This window comes from Hevea brasiliensis, chromosome 6, assembly GCF_030052815.1.
Source record: "Hevea brasiliensis isolate MT/VB/25A 57/8 chromosome 6, ASM3005281v1, whole genome shotgun sequence".
NCBI classification, from domain to species: Eukaryota; Viridiplantae; Streptophyta; class Magnoliopsida; order Malpighiales; family Euphorbiaceae; genus Hevea; species Hevea brasiliensis.
The window spans coordinates 106,353,901-106,369,841 of record NC_079498.1 but is presented as its reverse complement, the minus strand read 5'-3'; the positions used below and the strand labels follow the sequence as shown (position 1 = coordinate 106,369,841).

The 15,941-nt window shown below is 29.5% G+C and overlaps 1 protein-coding gene and 1 pseudogene across 1 annotated transcript; both read right to left on the bottom strand.

Annotated features, from left to right (window-relative positions):
* Positions 1–465: 465 nt before the first annotated feature.
* LOC110642289 (beta-fructofuranosidase, insoluble isoenzyme CWINV1-like) lies at positions 466–3,822 on the bottom strand (annotated as a pseudogene).
* Positions 3,823–7,632: 3,810 nt separating this feature from the next.
* Positions 7,633–12,434, bottom strand: LOC110642279 (beta-fructofuranosidase, insoluble isoenzyme CWINV1-like). Its single transcript, XM_058149323.1, has 7 exons — positions 12,215–12,434; positions 12,083–12,091; positions 9,433–10,301; positions 9,177–9,339; positions 8,794–9,028; positions 8,583–8,673; positions 7,633–8,017 (listed from the first exon to the last, which is right to left on the bottom strand). Exons 1-7 carry the CDS (start codon positions 12,402–12,404, stop codon positions 7,838–7,840), a joined length of 1,737 nt encoding a protein of 578 aa, XP_058005306.1. The 5' UTR covers positions 12,405–12,434; the 3' UTR covers positions 7,633–7,837.
* Between the last annotated feature and the right edge of the window lie 3,507 nt (positions 12,435–15,941).

Below are 15,941 nucleotides of genomic sequence, written 5' to 3'. Positions count from 1 at the left end.
TCAAACATGTGACGATTGATAAAGAATTTCTACAAAGATTTGCAAGGAAATATTCATTCCAAACTTCGACTGAGGCAATCCTATTATAAGGTTCTATGTCCCTTGTTTCCGTTGCTTCTTTAGTTCTGAATTATGGAAATTCTTTGTTTTTGCTTGTACTCTGTCTGATTTGTGATGAAACATGGAATTTTTGGTCACGGAGATGGATTCCTCTGTTCTGATTTTTCAAACATCTATGCTGTGATAGGAGAAGATGAAGCGAATCATCAGAAGCATCCATCAGAGGGGAAGTTGTAATGCAAGTCGCCTGAAGGGATTCTCTAGCTCTGGTAGAGCTATGAAATTTCAAAGGGAGTGAAGAAGAGGCAAAAGCTTGCAAATTTTGGATGCCAATTAAAGAAAGCAACCTCAGAGAAGCGCAACTATCAGAAAGCTACAATGGTCCTCAGCAAATTGGTATATTCTTAAAAGTAAAATCCCAGAATTTGGCAATATGAAATTTGTGAGTGATTTTTTATAAGTGAAAAACAATAAATCAAGATGTGTAGTTGTAAATATATGTATCTCAGTCCATGCTCCTGTAGTTCTCATCCTCATTTCCCAACTCTTAGTTTAGTTGTTCAGTTGATGTGAGCCTTCTTCATGCTCCAAGCACTCAGTCTTGTGATAGTAACACTTTCACTTCCATTATTGAAAGCATACAAGTGGGCTGCCTCATTTATTGCCAATGTGGGATAGACTCTTGCTGAAATGCAGCTCTTTCCTAGTCCACCAAAGCTTTCCACTACCGAACGATCAATCTGTGAAGATAACAAAATTTCAGGAATTAGGAATCCATCAACTGAATGTATAAACTACTACTCTCTACTAATAAATGGTGGACCTTGAGGGACAACATTGGTTGGACCTTCTGCTAAAGTTTCTCCATCAAATCAAATGATATTTGCCTAGTCTACTACCCTTTTGAATTGATTGGAAGACACAGGGAAATTATGCACCAATTTGGATACAAAGAAAACTTCAGTAGCAGCCAATGGTCTCTTGAACTGATTACATCTCTCTTGAAGGGCATGACCATTTAGTTTTAACATTTTGATTTCCTCCCACATCTTTGAGTCGATCTTTTTCCATACAACTTTTGATTATGGACATTTATATTATTGAGGTTATAGACTTCAATTTGAGTTCTTGGGTTGGGCAAGATTTTGGAAGATGTTTGGCTAGAACGTATTGGTTAATTGGCAAAATTTTCAAAGATCCTATCTTCCAATTAACTTCCCATCTCATCCTAACACAGCTAAATATTGAACTTAGAAGTGTATTAAAAAAAAATATTATTGTTTTCTCATTATGTACAGTAACTCACCAAGCTTCTTAATGACAATTGCTCATGAACAGGGTCCACGTCCACAAATGTCCCATAAGTGGTCTTATCATTATCTGGATTTAGTGAAGACCTGGAAGTTATAAAAGTAAAGCACAAGAGCAAAAGGTTTAAGGAACTGCTGGGTATACGGGTAACAATTGATGGCTTGAAAAGTAGAGAAAAAGAGATGTGGAGAGAGATAGAGGAGGACCTGCTTTGGTCACTGCACATAAGCACCACATGTTTGTTCTGGCCTTTGAATACTAAAGAAAACAGATGTATACTCTTGCATGCCTTTAGAAGCCAAAACCAGCAACCCAAATGGACCTAAACTGCCTCTAACGGAGGTACCCTTTTGGCTACAAAGCAATTGCGGGTTAGTCCAGCTTGGGTCTAGCACTTCTGCTTTTCTAAAATTTGATAACTTAAATGTAATCTCCACATCTGCCTGTTAAGATGAATAAATAAATAAATAGAGGTAGGCAATATAATTAGGGCAACAGATAAGCATTAATAACCTATTAAATGGGTGTAATGCGGTTTGGTTAATGACAACTAGCAAAAATCCAATTTCTGAATTGTAATGACTTGCCTGTGCTGCTGTGACACTAGAGACTTCAAGCACAGATCCTCCCTTAACGTCTTGGCTAGGCAAGTGGACTTGATTCGTACGAAGCATTTCAATTTCGTTGATAGGCCACTGCACCAGTTGCTTTCCTGATTTGTCAAGCCAGAAAGCTCTTGGAATTGCCTGCAAGAATGAATCCAAGAAAAGAGTCAATATTGTTATATAATAATATTAGTGATTTGAAACCGACTTCCCAAGAAATTAGCTATATATTAGTAATGATGTAGTGTCTTTTTTGTATTGCATTTGAAAGATTAAAATTATTTATCTGAATAAAAGTATTATTTTAAATATTATTAAAAAAATAATTTAAAAAAATAATTTTATTATTTTAATATTTTTATAAATAAAATTTATTAAATTTAATTTTAAATTATTTTTTAATATTTTTATATAAAATATATTTAAAAAAATAATTTTCTCAATAATAATTCTAACAATAATATCAAACAGATGTATAATGCACCCCATAATTCGAGCTTGGGATCCTAAGATGGAGTCAGACGGGCTTAGCTTATGAGCATCTTAGCACAAAGATGGTTCTGAGCCCATGACTCGCCCGAAGTATCCTGAACTGATTGTGCATGACACAGGATGAATATCTGATTCTGAGTGATCAATGGCTCGGCCTAAAAGCATATTGCCTTGGAATGGGGTATGGCTTGGCGATTAGACAGATAAGCTTCACTTACCAAAGTCTAAGATACTCGTGTATTAGAATCCACAAAGGCTGAATATCATGGGATCTAGCTAGCATTACTAACAACCTCAATCATTCATTATCCGAGTATAGTGAAAACACAACTCTTTTATTTATATTATTTATTTAGTGATATAATATTCATAATAGTATTTAGAAATTTTGATAATATAATATTTATATTAATATTTAAATATTAAAATAGTATTTTGATTATAATAAAAAATAATATCATTATTTTTATATTTAAAAATTAATATAATAATTATTTTTATTTAATACTTTTACTTTAATATCAAATTACTAGTAGAATAGTTAATATTACTGAATAAATACATAATTATTCAACAAACATAATAGGTACACTTATTCTCAATTCTAGATGCTTAAACTCTACTGACTAGTGACACTAGACTGACTTAAACATTAGAGTTACTACCATAAGGCTGTTGACTTTACCAACAACATCAATTAATAATATTTAATTAACATTATTTAAATAAAAAAATAAATGATTTTAAAATTTTAATATTTCACCTCATTGTAATTCTAAAATTAAAAAAAAATAAAGCTGTTAATAAATCCAAAACAAGGTATTTTATAACAGCAGTAAATTACCTGAATTCCAGCCCAACCCTTCTTGATATCATCACTAACACTTGAAGATTCATTTAGCCAAGCCCACAAGAGCCTTCTATCCTTAGCACTGTCGAAGAAAGTTTTTGAGGCATAAAACTTCCCATAATCATATCTTAAGCCAGAATCACCATCCAGTGATCCTTCATCCGGAGTGTAAATATCCTTCACATGATCATATTCTCCAATTGTGTAGTAATCATGTGGATAGAGACTCGCCTTAAGCACATACTTAACATCTGGTCTCAATGTTGGCAGATCAACCCCAACTGTGCTATTAACTGACACTGGAAAAAAGTCGACACATTCCCACATTCCAGTGTCCATAGCATAATGACGGATAGATGGCAACCTTTTGTGGGGTCCAATTAACAAGATCTCTTGAAGTTGAGTGGGCCCATACAATGTTGCCCCACACAGCTCCTTTAGGATTGTATTGGTAGAACAGGTGGTAAATTCCCTTGTAAATCATTGGCCCTGCAATCAGATTTATCTATTAATGCAATGCACTGCCTGAGCGAGGATTTTTGTATTAAATTTAAACCTGTGATTCATAAAGGAGAGGAAGTGACTTTAACTTAGAATTTTGATTCAAATATTTACTCGAGAAAAAGATTTGTAAGTTTTCATTTCTTTGACTGGTATAATGACAACACATGAACAAGACATCAGAATAATGAAATTATTTATTGGAGCCAATGCATATAACAATTTCTCAATTGAATATTAGAGAAAATATTAAAAAATAATTTATTTCTCTTATTTACAAGATTGACTTAAAGATTGAAAGAGGCCAAAACTTGGAATGCATCAGAGATCATAATCTTAGCATCCAAACAAAAGAACCTTTTGGGATTCTTGAAGTCATCAATGGTTGCTAAATGAACTTATCTGGATGCATAAAAACATAATGAAAAAAAAAAAAAAAAGCAGAAAAAGAACTCACCATTTGGATCTATGTAACCCATTAATCCATTTCATGACCAGAATACATCAAATGACAAAAACAAACTGTTAGAGAGATACAAAAACCAAAAAAATCAAAGCCAGGAAAAAGAAGAAATCGGTGAAAAGATATTATATAAGACTAATTAACTACCATTCATCCAGTTCTTGGGAGGTTGAAAGTGATAACCAGTTCTGTAAGGTTGACTTTTCGCAGAAACTGCAGATTCATCAAGATTTTGAAATGTATGGTAAATGTGATGGGAAGCTTCAAGCTCAAAAACTCCATGGCCAAAGAGGAGAGCAAAGAAGAAGAAGAGCCTCCCGGAAAAAATAGCCATTTTTTCTTTGTTTGAATATGGTGAGCAATGAGGCAAGTCTACAACTCCCAAGGAATTTATATAGAGGGGCTTGGTGGCAAGGAAGAAATTTATATTTAATTAGAAATAAGCAATTTTTTTTAACGAAAATATGATTTCATTGATGAAAGCACATATGCATTATTCGTTATCCTAACTATGATAACAACCTAGCTAACTTTCAACACCTAAACTCAATAAAAAAATGGCCCAAAGCCCTCGTAAAAAAAACCTTAAGAAACTAGGTCATGACCCTAATCCAACAACCCATTAAAAATAACGAGCAAAATCATTCCACCGCCACCAACATAGAGAGTCACTATCTACCACCACGGGAGGTTTCAAGCTCTTTGAAAACATGAAACATGGAGAGCAGGTGATATAAAGAGTTAGAAGATCCATCCCTAAATTGAGTAGACTCCCCTTCATTCACAAGTGACTTAAGATAAATAGACGAGTTAGGATCGACTTTTGAAGAAGAACTCAGATCATGGTAATGCATGAACTGGGAAGGGCATAACAAAGCTCAAGTGTCTTAAGTCCTGTTTGGCATTGAGTTTCAGAGCCTGAAACTGTTTTTCTGAATAAAAACAACATTTTAAATGCTGTTGAGAAAAGTAGTTTAGAAAAAACTATTTTGATATTTTAGTATTCCTATGACTAAAATTGATCAAATTTAATTTTTAATTATTTTTTAACACTCTCTAACTAGTATATTTAAAAAAATGATTTTCTCAACAACATTTTCAACAGCAATGGCAAACAGGCCCTTATTCTCCTCTAGCCCAAGGATTGATGATCTTCAAACAGACGAAATCATCACCTCCCTTGAGTTGCCTGCCGACAACGTAAAGCCCTATATCCAAACCTCTAAGGCAACAACATCCTATATCACTCTTCATCCCTCACCAATAAACTCAAAATCTGCAAATAAAACTCAAAAACTGACTATTCACACAACCAGATCGGAGGTGGAGAGAGAATAACTCGGTCTTCAATTAGTGAGAAGCCCTCCCTTGCCTTAAAAGGACAGGGGATGGCCACAAATCAACTCTTAAACTATTGTGCTCACTAACTAGAGAGAAAACTTCTCTCACTAAAACTAGAGAGACGGAGCTCTCGAGCTAGGAGATAACTCGAGATAAGTAATTAGTGCATATAAATATTAGCCTCCGGAAAATATTATCTAATCTCTCACTGTTAAATCTTAAATTTAAATGTGAAATTTTTATTTAGACACATTATGAATTCAAGATAATATGTTTGATGGTATTCAAATATTTATATCTTAAATCATGTGTAAGGTTTTTTCTAAAATTAAATATCAATTAAGGATAATTTAATTAGTATTTATCCACTGTGTTAAGAGTGTGAAATTTCAAAGTCCAAGTTTTTTATTTATTTATTTTGAGATTCATTATTTTTATAATAAAAAATTTATGATGAAAAAGGAAAAATACTCTAACCGACTCGTCATTACCGATTTGGTATATTTTCATTAATTAAATAGAATATTATTATGATTAGGGGTGAGCATTATTCGGTTTGAACCAAATAAATCTAATTGAACTGCCTTAATTAGGTGATTCGGTTCAGTTTTGCATTTTAAGAATTTCAGTTATTTCGGTTAGGTTTTGGAAAGAAAAAAAATCGGTTATACCAAATCGAACCGAATTACTTTATTGATTTTTAAATTGATTTATTTTTATAAGAAATATATATATATATATATATATATATATATATATATATATATATATATATATATATATATATATATATAAAAGTTATTTAATTTCACTGATTAATAGTTATTAAGTTCAAACCAAGATCAAAATCAGATCAAATAATTTAAAAATCAAGTCTAAATTAAAAATTCATTTAAACTCAAAAATCGATCTTTTCAAATTATTCTTAACTTAAAATTAAAATTAAATTATATTATTCATTATATGAATTTGAAATTTAAAAAATATTAAAATTCTGAATTATATATGTTTCAATTTTTTTTTATTAATTATAGTTCATAAGTTAGCCGTGTAATAATAATAATAATAATAATAATAATAATAATAATAATAATAATAATAATAATAATAACAATAATAATAATAATAATAAAAGAAAAAGAAAAAATATTCAATAAGATAAATTAATTAGTTGAGAATATCAGACGCTATATCTCATAAATTAAAAATAATATTGTAAATATCCTTCTTTTTTTTTTTGAATTTTCATTGCAAAATCTAAATTTTGATTCTTTTATTTTATGTTCCATCATAATATATTGACTAAATTAAAAATATGCTTAAAAAAATAGTAACCTTATCTTTTCTTAATTGAATTTTCTTTCAATAGCAAAAATATTTCAAAATTTATAGTAAAAATTTTGAAACATTATTTGGATAACAATAGTTATAAGGCTATTGCTATTAGAATATTTTTATTTTTTAATATATTAAATAATATTAGAATTTTGTTAGTATTAAGTAAAATTATTAAAAATCAAAGAAAATAATTTTAAAAAATAATTCTAAAATTCAAATTAGAAAATAATTTTGAAATAATTGTGAATAAGTTAGTCATAATTTTTTAATATTTAAACAAAAAATTGAAAGATGAGATCAATAAAACACAAATCTACAATTCATAATTAATGTATATTACCGAATAAAATTAATATTTTTTTAATTAATTGACTTATAAAATTAATGATTTTAAGAGAATCTATGTTGTGATAGAAGAAGATGATGAAGCAATTAAGCAGAAGCATATATCAGAGGGAAAGTTGTACTGCAAGTCGCCTGAAGGGATTCTCTATCTCTGGTAGAGCTATGAAATTTCAAAGGCAGTGAAGAAGAGGCAAAAGCTTGCAAATTTTGGATGCCAATTAAAGAAAGCAACCTCAGAGAAGCTCAACTATCAGAGAGCTACAATGGTCCTCAGTAAATTGGCATATCCTTAAAAGTAAAATCCCAGAATTTGGCAATATGAACTTTGTGAGTGACATTTTATATTCCTTCTAATTCTTAATTCTTATTCTTTATCTCAAAAACAAATCTACTGGCTTCTTTTATTTCATCTCGGATAAAGTACAATTAAAGTGAAAAACAAGCAATCAAGATGTGTAGTTGTAAATATATGTATCTCAGTCCATGCTCCTGTAGTTCTCATCCTCATGTCCCAACTCTTAGTTTAGTTGTTCAGTTGATATGAGCCTTCTTCATGCTCCAAGCACTCAGTCTTGTGATAGTAACACTTTCACTTCCATTATTGAAAGCATACAAGTGGGCTGCCTTATTTATTGCCAAGGTGGGATAGACTCTTGCTGAAATGCAGCTCTTTCCTTGTCCACCAAAGCTTTCCACTACTGAACGATCAATCTGTGAAGATAACAAAAATTCCGGAATTAGGAATCCATCAACTGAATGTATAAACTACTACTCTAAGCTAATAAATGGTGGACCTTGAGGGACAACATTGGTTGGATCTTCTGCTAATGTTTCTCCGTAAAATCAAATGATATATGCCTGGTCTACTACCCTTTTGAATTGATTGGAAGACACAGGGAAATTATGCACCAAGTTGGATATAAAGAATGCTTCAGTGGCAGCCAATGGTCTCTTGAACTGATTACTTCTCTCTTGAAGGGCATGGCCATTAAGTTTCAACATTTTGATTTCCTCCCATATCTTTGAGTCAATCTTTTTCCACACAACTTTTGATTATGGACGTTTATATTGTTGAGGTTATGGACTTTAAATTGAGTTCTTGGGTTGGGTAAGATTTTGGAAGATGTTTGGCTAGAACGTATTGGTTAATTGGCAACATTTTCAAAGATCCTGTTTTCCAATTAACTTCCCATCTCATCCTAATACAGCTAAATATTGACCTTAGAAGTGTATTTAAAAAAAAATCATATTTTCTCATTATGTACAGTAAACTCACCAAGCTTCTTAATGACAATTGCTTATGAACGGGGTCCACGTCCACAAATGTCCCATAAGTGGTCTTATCATTATCTGGATTTAGTGAAGACCTGGAAGTTATAAAAGTAAAGCACAAGAGCAAAAGGTTTAAGGAACTGCTGGGTATACGGGTAACAATTGATGGCTTGAAAAGTAGAGAAAAAGAGATATGGAGAGAGATAGTGGAGGACCTGCTTTGGTCACTGCACATAAGCACCACATGTTTGTTCTGGCCTTTGAATATTCTAAAGAAAACAGATGTATACTCTTGCATGCCTTTAGAAGCCAAAACCAGCAACCCAAATGGACCTAAACTGCCTCTAACTGAGGTACCCTTTTGGCTACAAAGCAATTGCGGGTTAGTCCAGCTTGGGTCTAGCACTTCCGCTTTTCTAAAATTTGATAACTTAAATGTAATCTCCACATCTGCCTGTTAAGATGAATAAATAAATAAATAAATAGAGGTAGGCAATATAATTAGGGCAACAGATAAGCATTAATAACCGACTAAGTGGGTGTAATATGGTTTGGTTAATGACAATTAGCAAAAATCCTATTTCTGAATTGCAATGACTTGCCTGTGCTGCTGTGACACTAGGGACTTCAAGCACAGATCCTCCCTTAAGGTCTTGGCTAGGCAAGTGGACTGGATTCGTACGAAGCATTTCAATTTCTTCGATAGGCCATTGCACCAGTTGCTTTCCTGATTTGTCAAGCCAGACAGCTCTTGGAATTGCCTGCAAGAATGAATCCAAGAAAGGAGTCAATATTGTTATGTAATAATACTAGTGATTTGAAATCGACTTCCTAAGAAATTAACCATATATTACCTGAATTCCAGCCCAACCCTTCTTGATATCATCACTAACACTAGAAGATTCATTTAGCCAAGCCCACAAGAGCCTTCTGTTCTTAGCACTGTCGAAGAAAGTTTTTGAGGCATAAAATTTCCCATAATCATATCTTAAGCCAGAATCACCATCCAGTGATCCTTCATCCGGAATATAAATATCTTTCGCATGATCATATTCTCCTATTGTGTAGTAATCATGTTTAGTATCATCTAAACTCGCCTTAAGCACATGCTTAACAGTTGGTCCCAATGTTGATGTATCAAACCCAACTGGGCTATTAACTGACACTGGAAAAAAATCCACACATTCCCACATTCCAGTGTTCTTGGCAGAATGCAATGGGCGTTTGGCTTTAATCCAATGAACAAAATCTTTACTTCTGTAAAGATATGCTAATCCCTTGCGGTTAATTTTGCTTCCAATGATCACCCTCCATCTTCCATCAACACCAAGCCAGGCAGTGGTTGGGTCTCTGAATGAGCTAGCATTAATTTGGTTCTCAGGGGCGGGTGCCATAACAGCATTTTTGGGTGATTTCACCCATTCTAACAGGTATGGATCAGATGAGTTTTTGGGCAAGGCCAAGTTTTGAACTTGTTGGTGTAGTGGGTTAATTCCCGTGTAAAGAAGAGCAGGTGTACCATCTTGGAGGATTGTGGCTGAACCAGACCAGGTGCCATCAATATCTGATGGTTGAGATGGATAGATGGCAACCTTTTGTGGGGTCCAATTAACAAGATCTCTTGAAGTTGAGTGGGCCCATACGATGCTGCCCTTGCCCTTCACAGCTCCTTTAGGATTGTATTGGTAGAACAGGTGGTAAATTCCCTTGTAAATCATTGGCCCTGCAACCATATTTTTCTGTTAGTGCAACGCCTGGGCGAGGATTTTGTATAAAATTGAAATTTGGGATTTACAAAGGAAAGGAAGTGACTTTAACCTAGAATTTTTTTATTCAAAATTTATCAATAAATTAAATCTACCAAAAAAAAAATATTTCAAGTTTTCATTACTTTGATAATCAGTGGCGAAGCCACATTGTATTCAAGGGAGCAATTGCCCCTCTTAATTTTTGTTTTAATTTTTGTTCTCTAAATAAAAGAATTGAACAAAGTCAAACAGAAAAAAAAAATTAATTCAATTTTGAAATTTGAAAATAAAATGAGTAATTTTATATTTAAATGTAATTTTGTCATTCTCTTCTAATTTTATCTTCTCACCTCTCAAATTAAAAAAAAAAAAAAAAAAAAAATATATATATATATATATATATATATATATATATAGTTTTATGTATGTATATTTTCTTAGTACTCAATTATATTTTATTATTTTCTCTACCCTTAATTTTTTATTATAAATATAATAAAATATAAAAAAAATTTGGATAATTTGTATCATAATTTTAAAATTTTATTAATTTTAATGATTAAACTTGTTGTAATTATCATTAATTATTAACATTGTTATAGGCTATATTATTAAAATCATGTTATTGTGATTCTTATATATGGGTTTTCTCACATTTTACTTTTTTTTTGACAATTGAGTAAATCATTGTTATCATATTTGATTTCTAAAATTATTAAAAATTATGATATTATAATTATTACATGTTAATTTTCTAGTTAGAATTTTCCTTATTATACTGTTAAAAATAACCAAGTTATAATTTCATTCTACCCCTATAATTTCATTCTTATAGGTTGTCTCAAGCTTTTGATTAAACAGTGGATCACTTTAATAAAAGACATTATTATTTTACTATTTATGAACCAAATATGAGTTATATATAATTCAATTGCATTTTATATTTTAATATTGACTTTGGTCTCATTCGACAACAGTTTTTAAAGTAACGTTTAGTGATTTCAAAATGTTATATCTCTTATTCATATTGTTCGGTGGCATAATATTTATACTAGCACTTAGACATTAACGAGTAATTTATGAAAAACTACTTTAGAGGTTGAGAGAGCGTTTTGATTATGGTTAACAAGATTATATCACTATTTTTACATTTAACAGCTAATTCAACAAATATTTTTACTGAACATTCCTACTTTAATAGTTATATAAATAACAAATTACTAACAATTAATAGCTAGTAAAACAGCTAATAACTATTAAAATAGCTAACAACTACTAGAACAGCTAATATTACTAAATACTTCTTTTAATTGTAGTAATGCTTCAAAAGAAATCGAATATCAATTTTTTATTGAACTAAATGAATATATATATTCATTTTATTTTTAATTCCAAAAATTAAACTAACAGACCATCATACTATTTTTTCTTTTTTAATTAGCCTCCCTCAATCTCAATCTCAAATTCTGGTTAGCTAACACATGTTCAAGACTTCAGAATATTGAAAGTATATAATGGAGCCGGTGCATATAGGAGATTAGAAAAAAAAATATATTAAAAAAAGAATTTACTTCTCTTATTCACAAGATTGACTTGAAAGATTTGAAAAAGGCCAAAATTACTTAGAATGCATCAGAAAATCAGAATCTCTAAATGAACTTAACTGGATGAATTCCAGATGCATAAAAGCATAATAAAAAGAGGGGGAGGGGAGGGGGAGGAGGAGGGAAGGGGGCGAGGTAGAAAAGGAACTCACCATTTGGATCTGTGCACCCCGTTAATCCATGCCACAATGACAAAAACAAACTGTTAGAGAAATACTAAAAGCAGAAATTCAAAGCCAAGAAAAGAAGAGATCAATGAAAAGATATTAAGGTTAATCAACTACCATTCATCCAGTTCTTGGGAGGTTGAAAGTGATAACCGGTTCTGTAAGGTTGACTTGTTGCAGAAACTGCAGATTCTTCAAGATTTTGAAACGTATGGTAAACATGATGGGAAGCTTCAAGCTCAAAAACCCCATGGCCAAAGTGGAGAACAAAGAAGTAGAAGAAGAGCCTCATAAAAAAGATTGCCATGGCTCCTCTGTTTGAATATGGTTAGTACTGAGGCAAGTCTGCTTAGTATTCCAAGGAATTAATATAGAGGTGTGTGTGTATATATATATATATATTACAAAATAAAGGCACTTTATGTAATAGATGTGCTTAAAATAAGTTAGAAAATTACTTACAAAATTAAGTCATTTAGCTTAACAATAATGCTTTTAAATAATTGTATTAAAAATACAAAGTTATTTCTTATCTATTAACAGCAAAATCTCCAATTTACTGATTTATAATAATATAATTAATTTCATGGGTTTTCCAAATTTTGAAAGTCTTTATAACTTTTTTGTTAGATAATCAAAATTTCAAAACCAATCAAAATTTTAAAATTTTAGAAGTCTTCTCTGTAGTGATTGCAAATTAATTAAAATTTCAATTATCAAATAATAAAAACAAAAAGGTATGCTGTTAACAACATAAATTTTTAATAATTTATATAGTTAGTTGAATGTTATTTTCAAAAATTTCAAAATATTGTAAAAAAATTATAAATACATAGATATATAAATGATTCAATTTTAAACGAACGAAGTAAAAATCTAGGAAAAAGGGGAAAATAAGATTATAAATTAAAAAATAATTATGAGTTTTTATATTTTTAAAATAATTTTCTGAATAAAAACCTTTGAATATATTTATTATCATAAATATATCTTTAAAATAATATATGATTTTTTAATCGTATTTATATTATAAAAATATTTTGTTATGATATTCTTATAAAAGAATATTTAAATAATAATTAATTATCATTCAGCAATGAAATTTTAATTTGATTTGAATATATATATAATTAGTCAAAATTTAATATAAATTTATTTGTATTTACTATATTTAACAAAATAATATGATTTTAAAAATATAAAATTTATAAATAAACATTAAATTAAATTGATAAAGTAAGATAATAAAATAATCACACACTGCGTAAACAAAACATATTTAATTAGCAAAATAATTAGTGCATGCAAAAGATTAGTTTATATAGAATATCATCTGCTCTCTCTCTCTCTTTCCCCTTGTCGATGTAGATGCCAATGAGGGATAAATGGAATATTTATTCTTAATTATAGTATTTAATTTTCAATATAAACTTTTATTTTTAATTAAACAAGAAAGTTGAATTTAAATTGTATTTAGCGTTACTCCAATTAAATATACAAATTTGAAAACTATAAAACATTAAACACTTTTCTATATCTATTTGTTTTAGTTTTAATATATATATATATATATATATATATATATATATATATATATATATATATATATATATATATTTATATTAAAACTAAAACAAGGGAAAATAGTACTCTCTTTGTTTAATATTTTATTTTTTTAATTATTTTAATTTTGAATTTTCTTTTTTTTATTATTATTTTGATTGAATTAATTGATATTTTTTAAATTTAAAAATTAATATATATATATATATATATATATATAAATTAATTATGATAATTGATGTTGTTCTCTTCTCCTTCTGTGAGTATATAATGATTGATTTAGATATTAGATTAATAAGACAATAGAGAACACCGAGTAAATTAGTTGATAATTACTTTGGTGCTATAAGTTGGTAATAAAAGTTAAATTGTGAATGAATAGGATTAATTAGCTATATCAACCTGTGTATCTAATGGCCTCTATATATGCTTAGATATAAATTCTTATTAGCATTAGGAATTTGTGAGTAGGATGAGAAGTCTTCTTTATCTAAGAGTCCTCATAAAGATGGGCTTCTTATTACAACGATTATCTCAGAATCTTTAAATTGATTCGAGTGTCTGGAGATATACTTGGGTGAGTAACTTTTTCTCTAAATCCAAGTATCCAAGTATCCTATATTAGTACCTTGTGATTACTCTTGTGGTTAGTCGATCTAGGCTATGAGTTTAGGTGCACGTTACTTGGTTATCCATTACTAACCTGCTAGTATTATTTTGGTGGTTATAACATCAACAATGAAAATATATATCTTAATTATTATATTCATTATATATAACTATTTTTTCATTTTATAATTATATATATATGTAAAAGCTAAGACAAAGAGAAAATTTAGCATATAATTATAAGAACTTCTCTCAAAGCAACTTTTGGATTTTTTTTTACAGAATTTTGATTTTTCAATGAAATTTTTAAATATCTTTTTTACTTTTTAAATATTCTTCCTTCTTATTGTTATAATTAATTAATGCAATTAAAAAGAGACAAGAAATTAATTATACACTACAAGATATAAAAGAATCAATTGATGAGTAAACATGTGAAAGATAATAATAATAATTAATGGAAGAGCAGCAAAGTCACAGGCCATTAAATTTGATCATAATCAAGCTATAAACGCCTTGTGGTTTCTGATATGTGGGGATCTAAAATGGCATATTCTTTTTGTTTCAGAAATTTCAAGATCAAAGAGAGATGTTCATCTTGCTCACTATACTTTGAAGATTCAATCATTCTTCCAGCAGTTCAGGATATTGTATTTACTATATTTAACAAAATAATATAATTTTAAAAACATAAAATATATAAATAAATATTAAATTAAATTAATAAAGTAAAATAATAAATCCACACAATGCGTAGACATAACATATTTAATTAGAAAAATTAGTGCATGCAAAAGATTAGTTTATATAGAATATTATCTACTCCCTCTCTCTCCCCTTGTCGTTGTAGATGCCAATGAGGGATAAATGGAATATTTATTCATAATTATAGTATTTAATTTTTAATATAAACTTTTATTTTTAATTAAACAAGAAAGTTGAATTAAATTGTATTTAGCGTTACTCCAATTAAATACACAAATTTGAAAAGTATAAAACATTAAATACTCATCTATTTCTATTTATCTATCTATTTATATTTATGTTTATATGAAAACTAAAACAAAGAGGAAATAGTACTCTCTTTGTTTAGTATTTTTTTTTAATTATTCTAATTTTGATTTTTCTCTTTTTTTATTATTCATTTTGATTGAATTAATTGATATTTTTTAAATTTAAAAATTAACATATATATAAAATTATGATAATTGATGTTGTTCTCTTCTACGAGTATAGAATGATTGATTTGGGTATTGAATTTGTAAGACAATAGAAAATACCGAATGAATTAGTTAACTATCACTCCAATACTATAAGTTAATAATGGGAGCTGAATTGTGAATGAGTAGGATTAATTAGCTAGATCAACTTGTATATCTAATGGCTTTTATATATGTTTTGGTATAAATTCCTATTAGCATTTAATAGGAATTTGTGAGTAGGATGAGGAGCCTACTTTATCTAAGAGTTCTCATGAAAAATGGGCTTCTTATTATAACAATTATATCGAGATCTTTAAAGTGATCTAAGTGTCTAGGATATGCCTGGGCGAGTAACTCTTTCTCTGATTCAAAGTGTTAAGTATCTTATATTAATACCTTGTGATTACTCGATCTGGACTATGAGTTTAGGTGCATGTTACTTGGTTATTCGTTACTAACCTTCTAATATT

Excerpts from the sequence above, each read along its gene's own strand:
- LOC110642279 (XM_058149323.1), bottom strand. The coding sequence starts at position 12,404 with ATGGCAATCTTTTTTATGAGGCTCTTCTTCTACTTCTTTGTTCTCCAC. Across the intron at positions 9,029-9,176 it reads TGTCACAGCAGCACAGGCAA|ATGTGGAGATTACATTTAAG; the intron begins GTCATTGCAATT and ends CTTAACAGGCAG. Across the intron at positions 8,674-8,793 it reads ATGTGCAGTGACCAAAGCAG|GTCTTCACTAAATCCAGATA; the intron begins GTCCTCCACTAT and ends TATAACTTCCAG.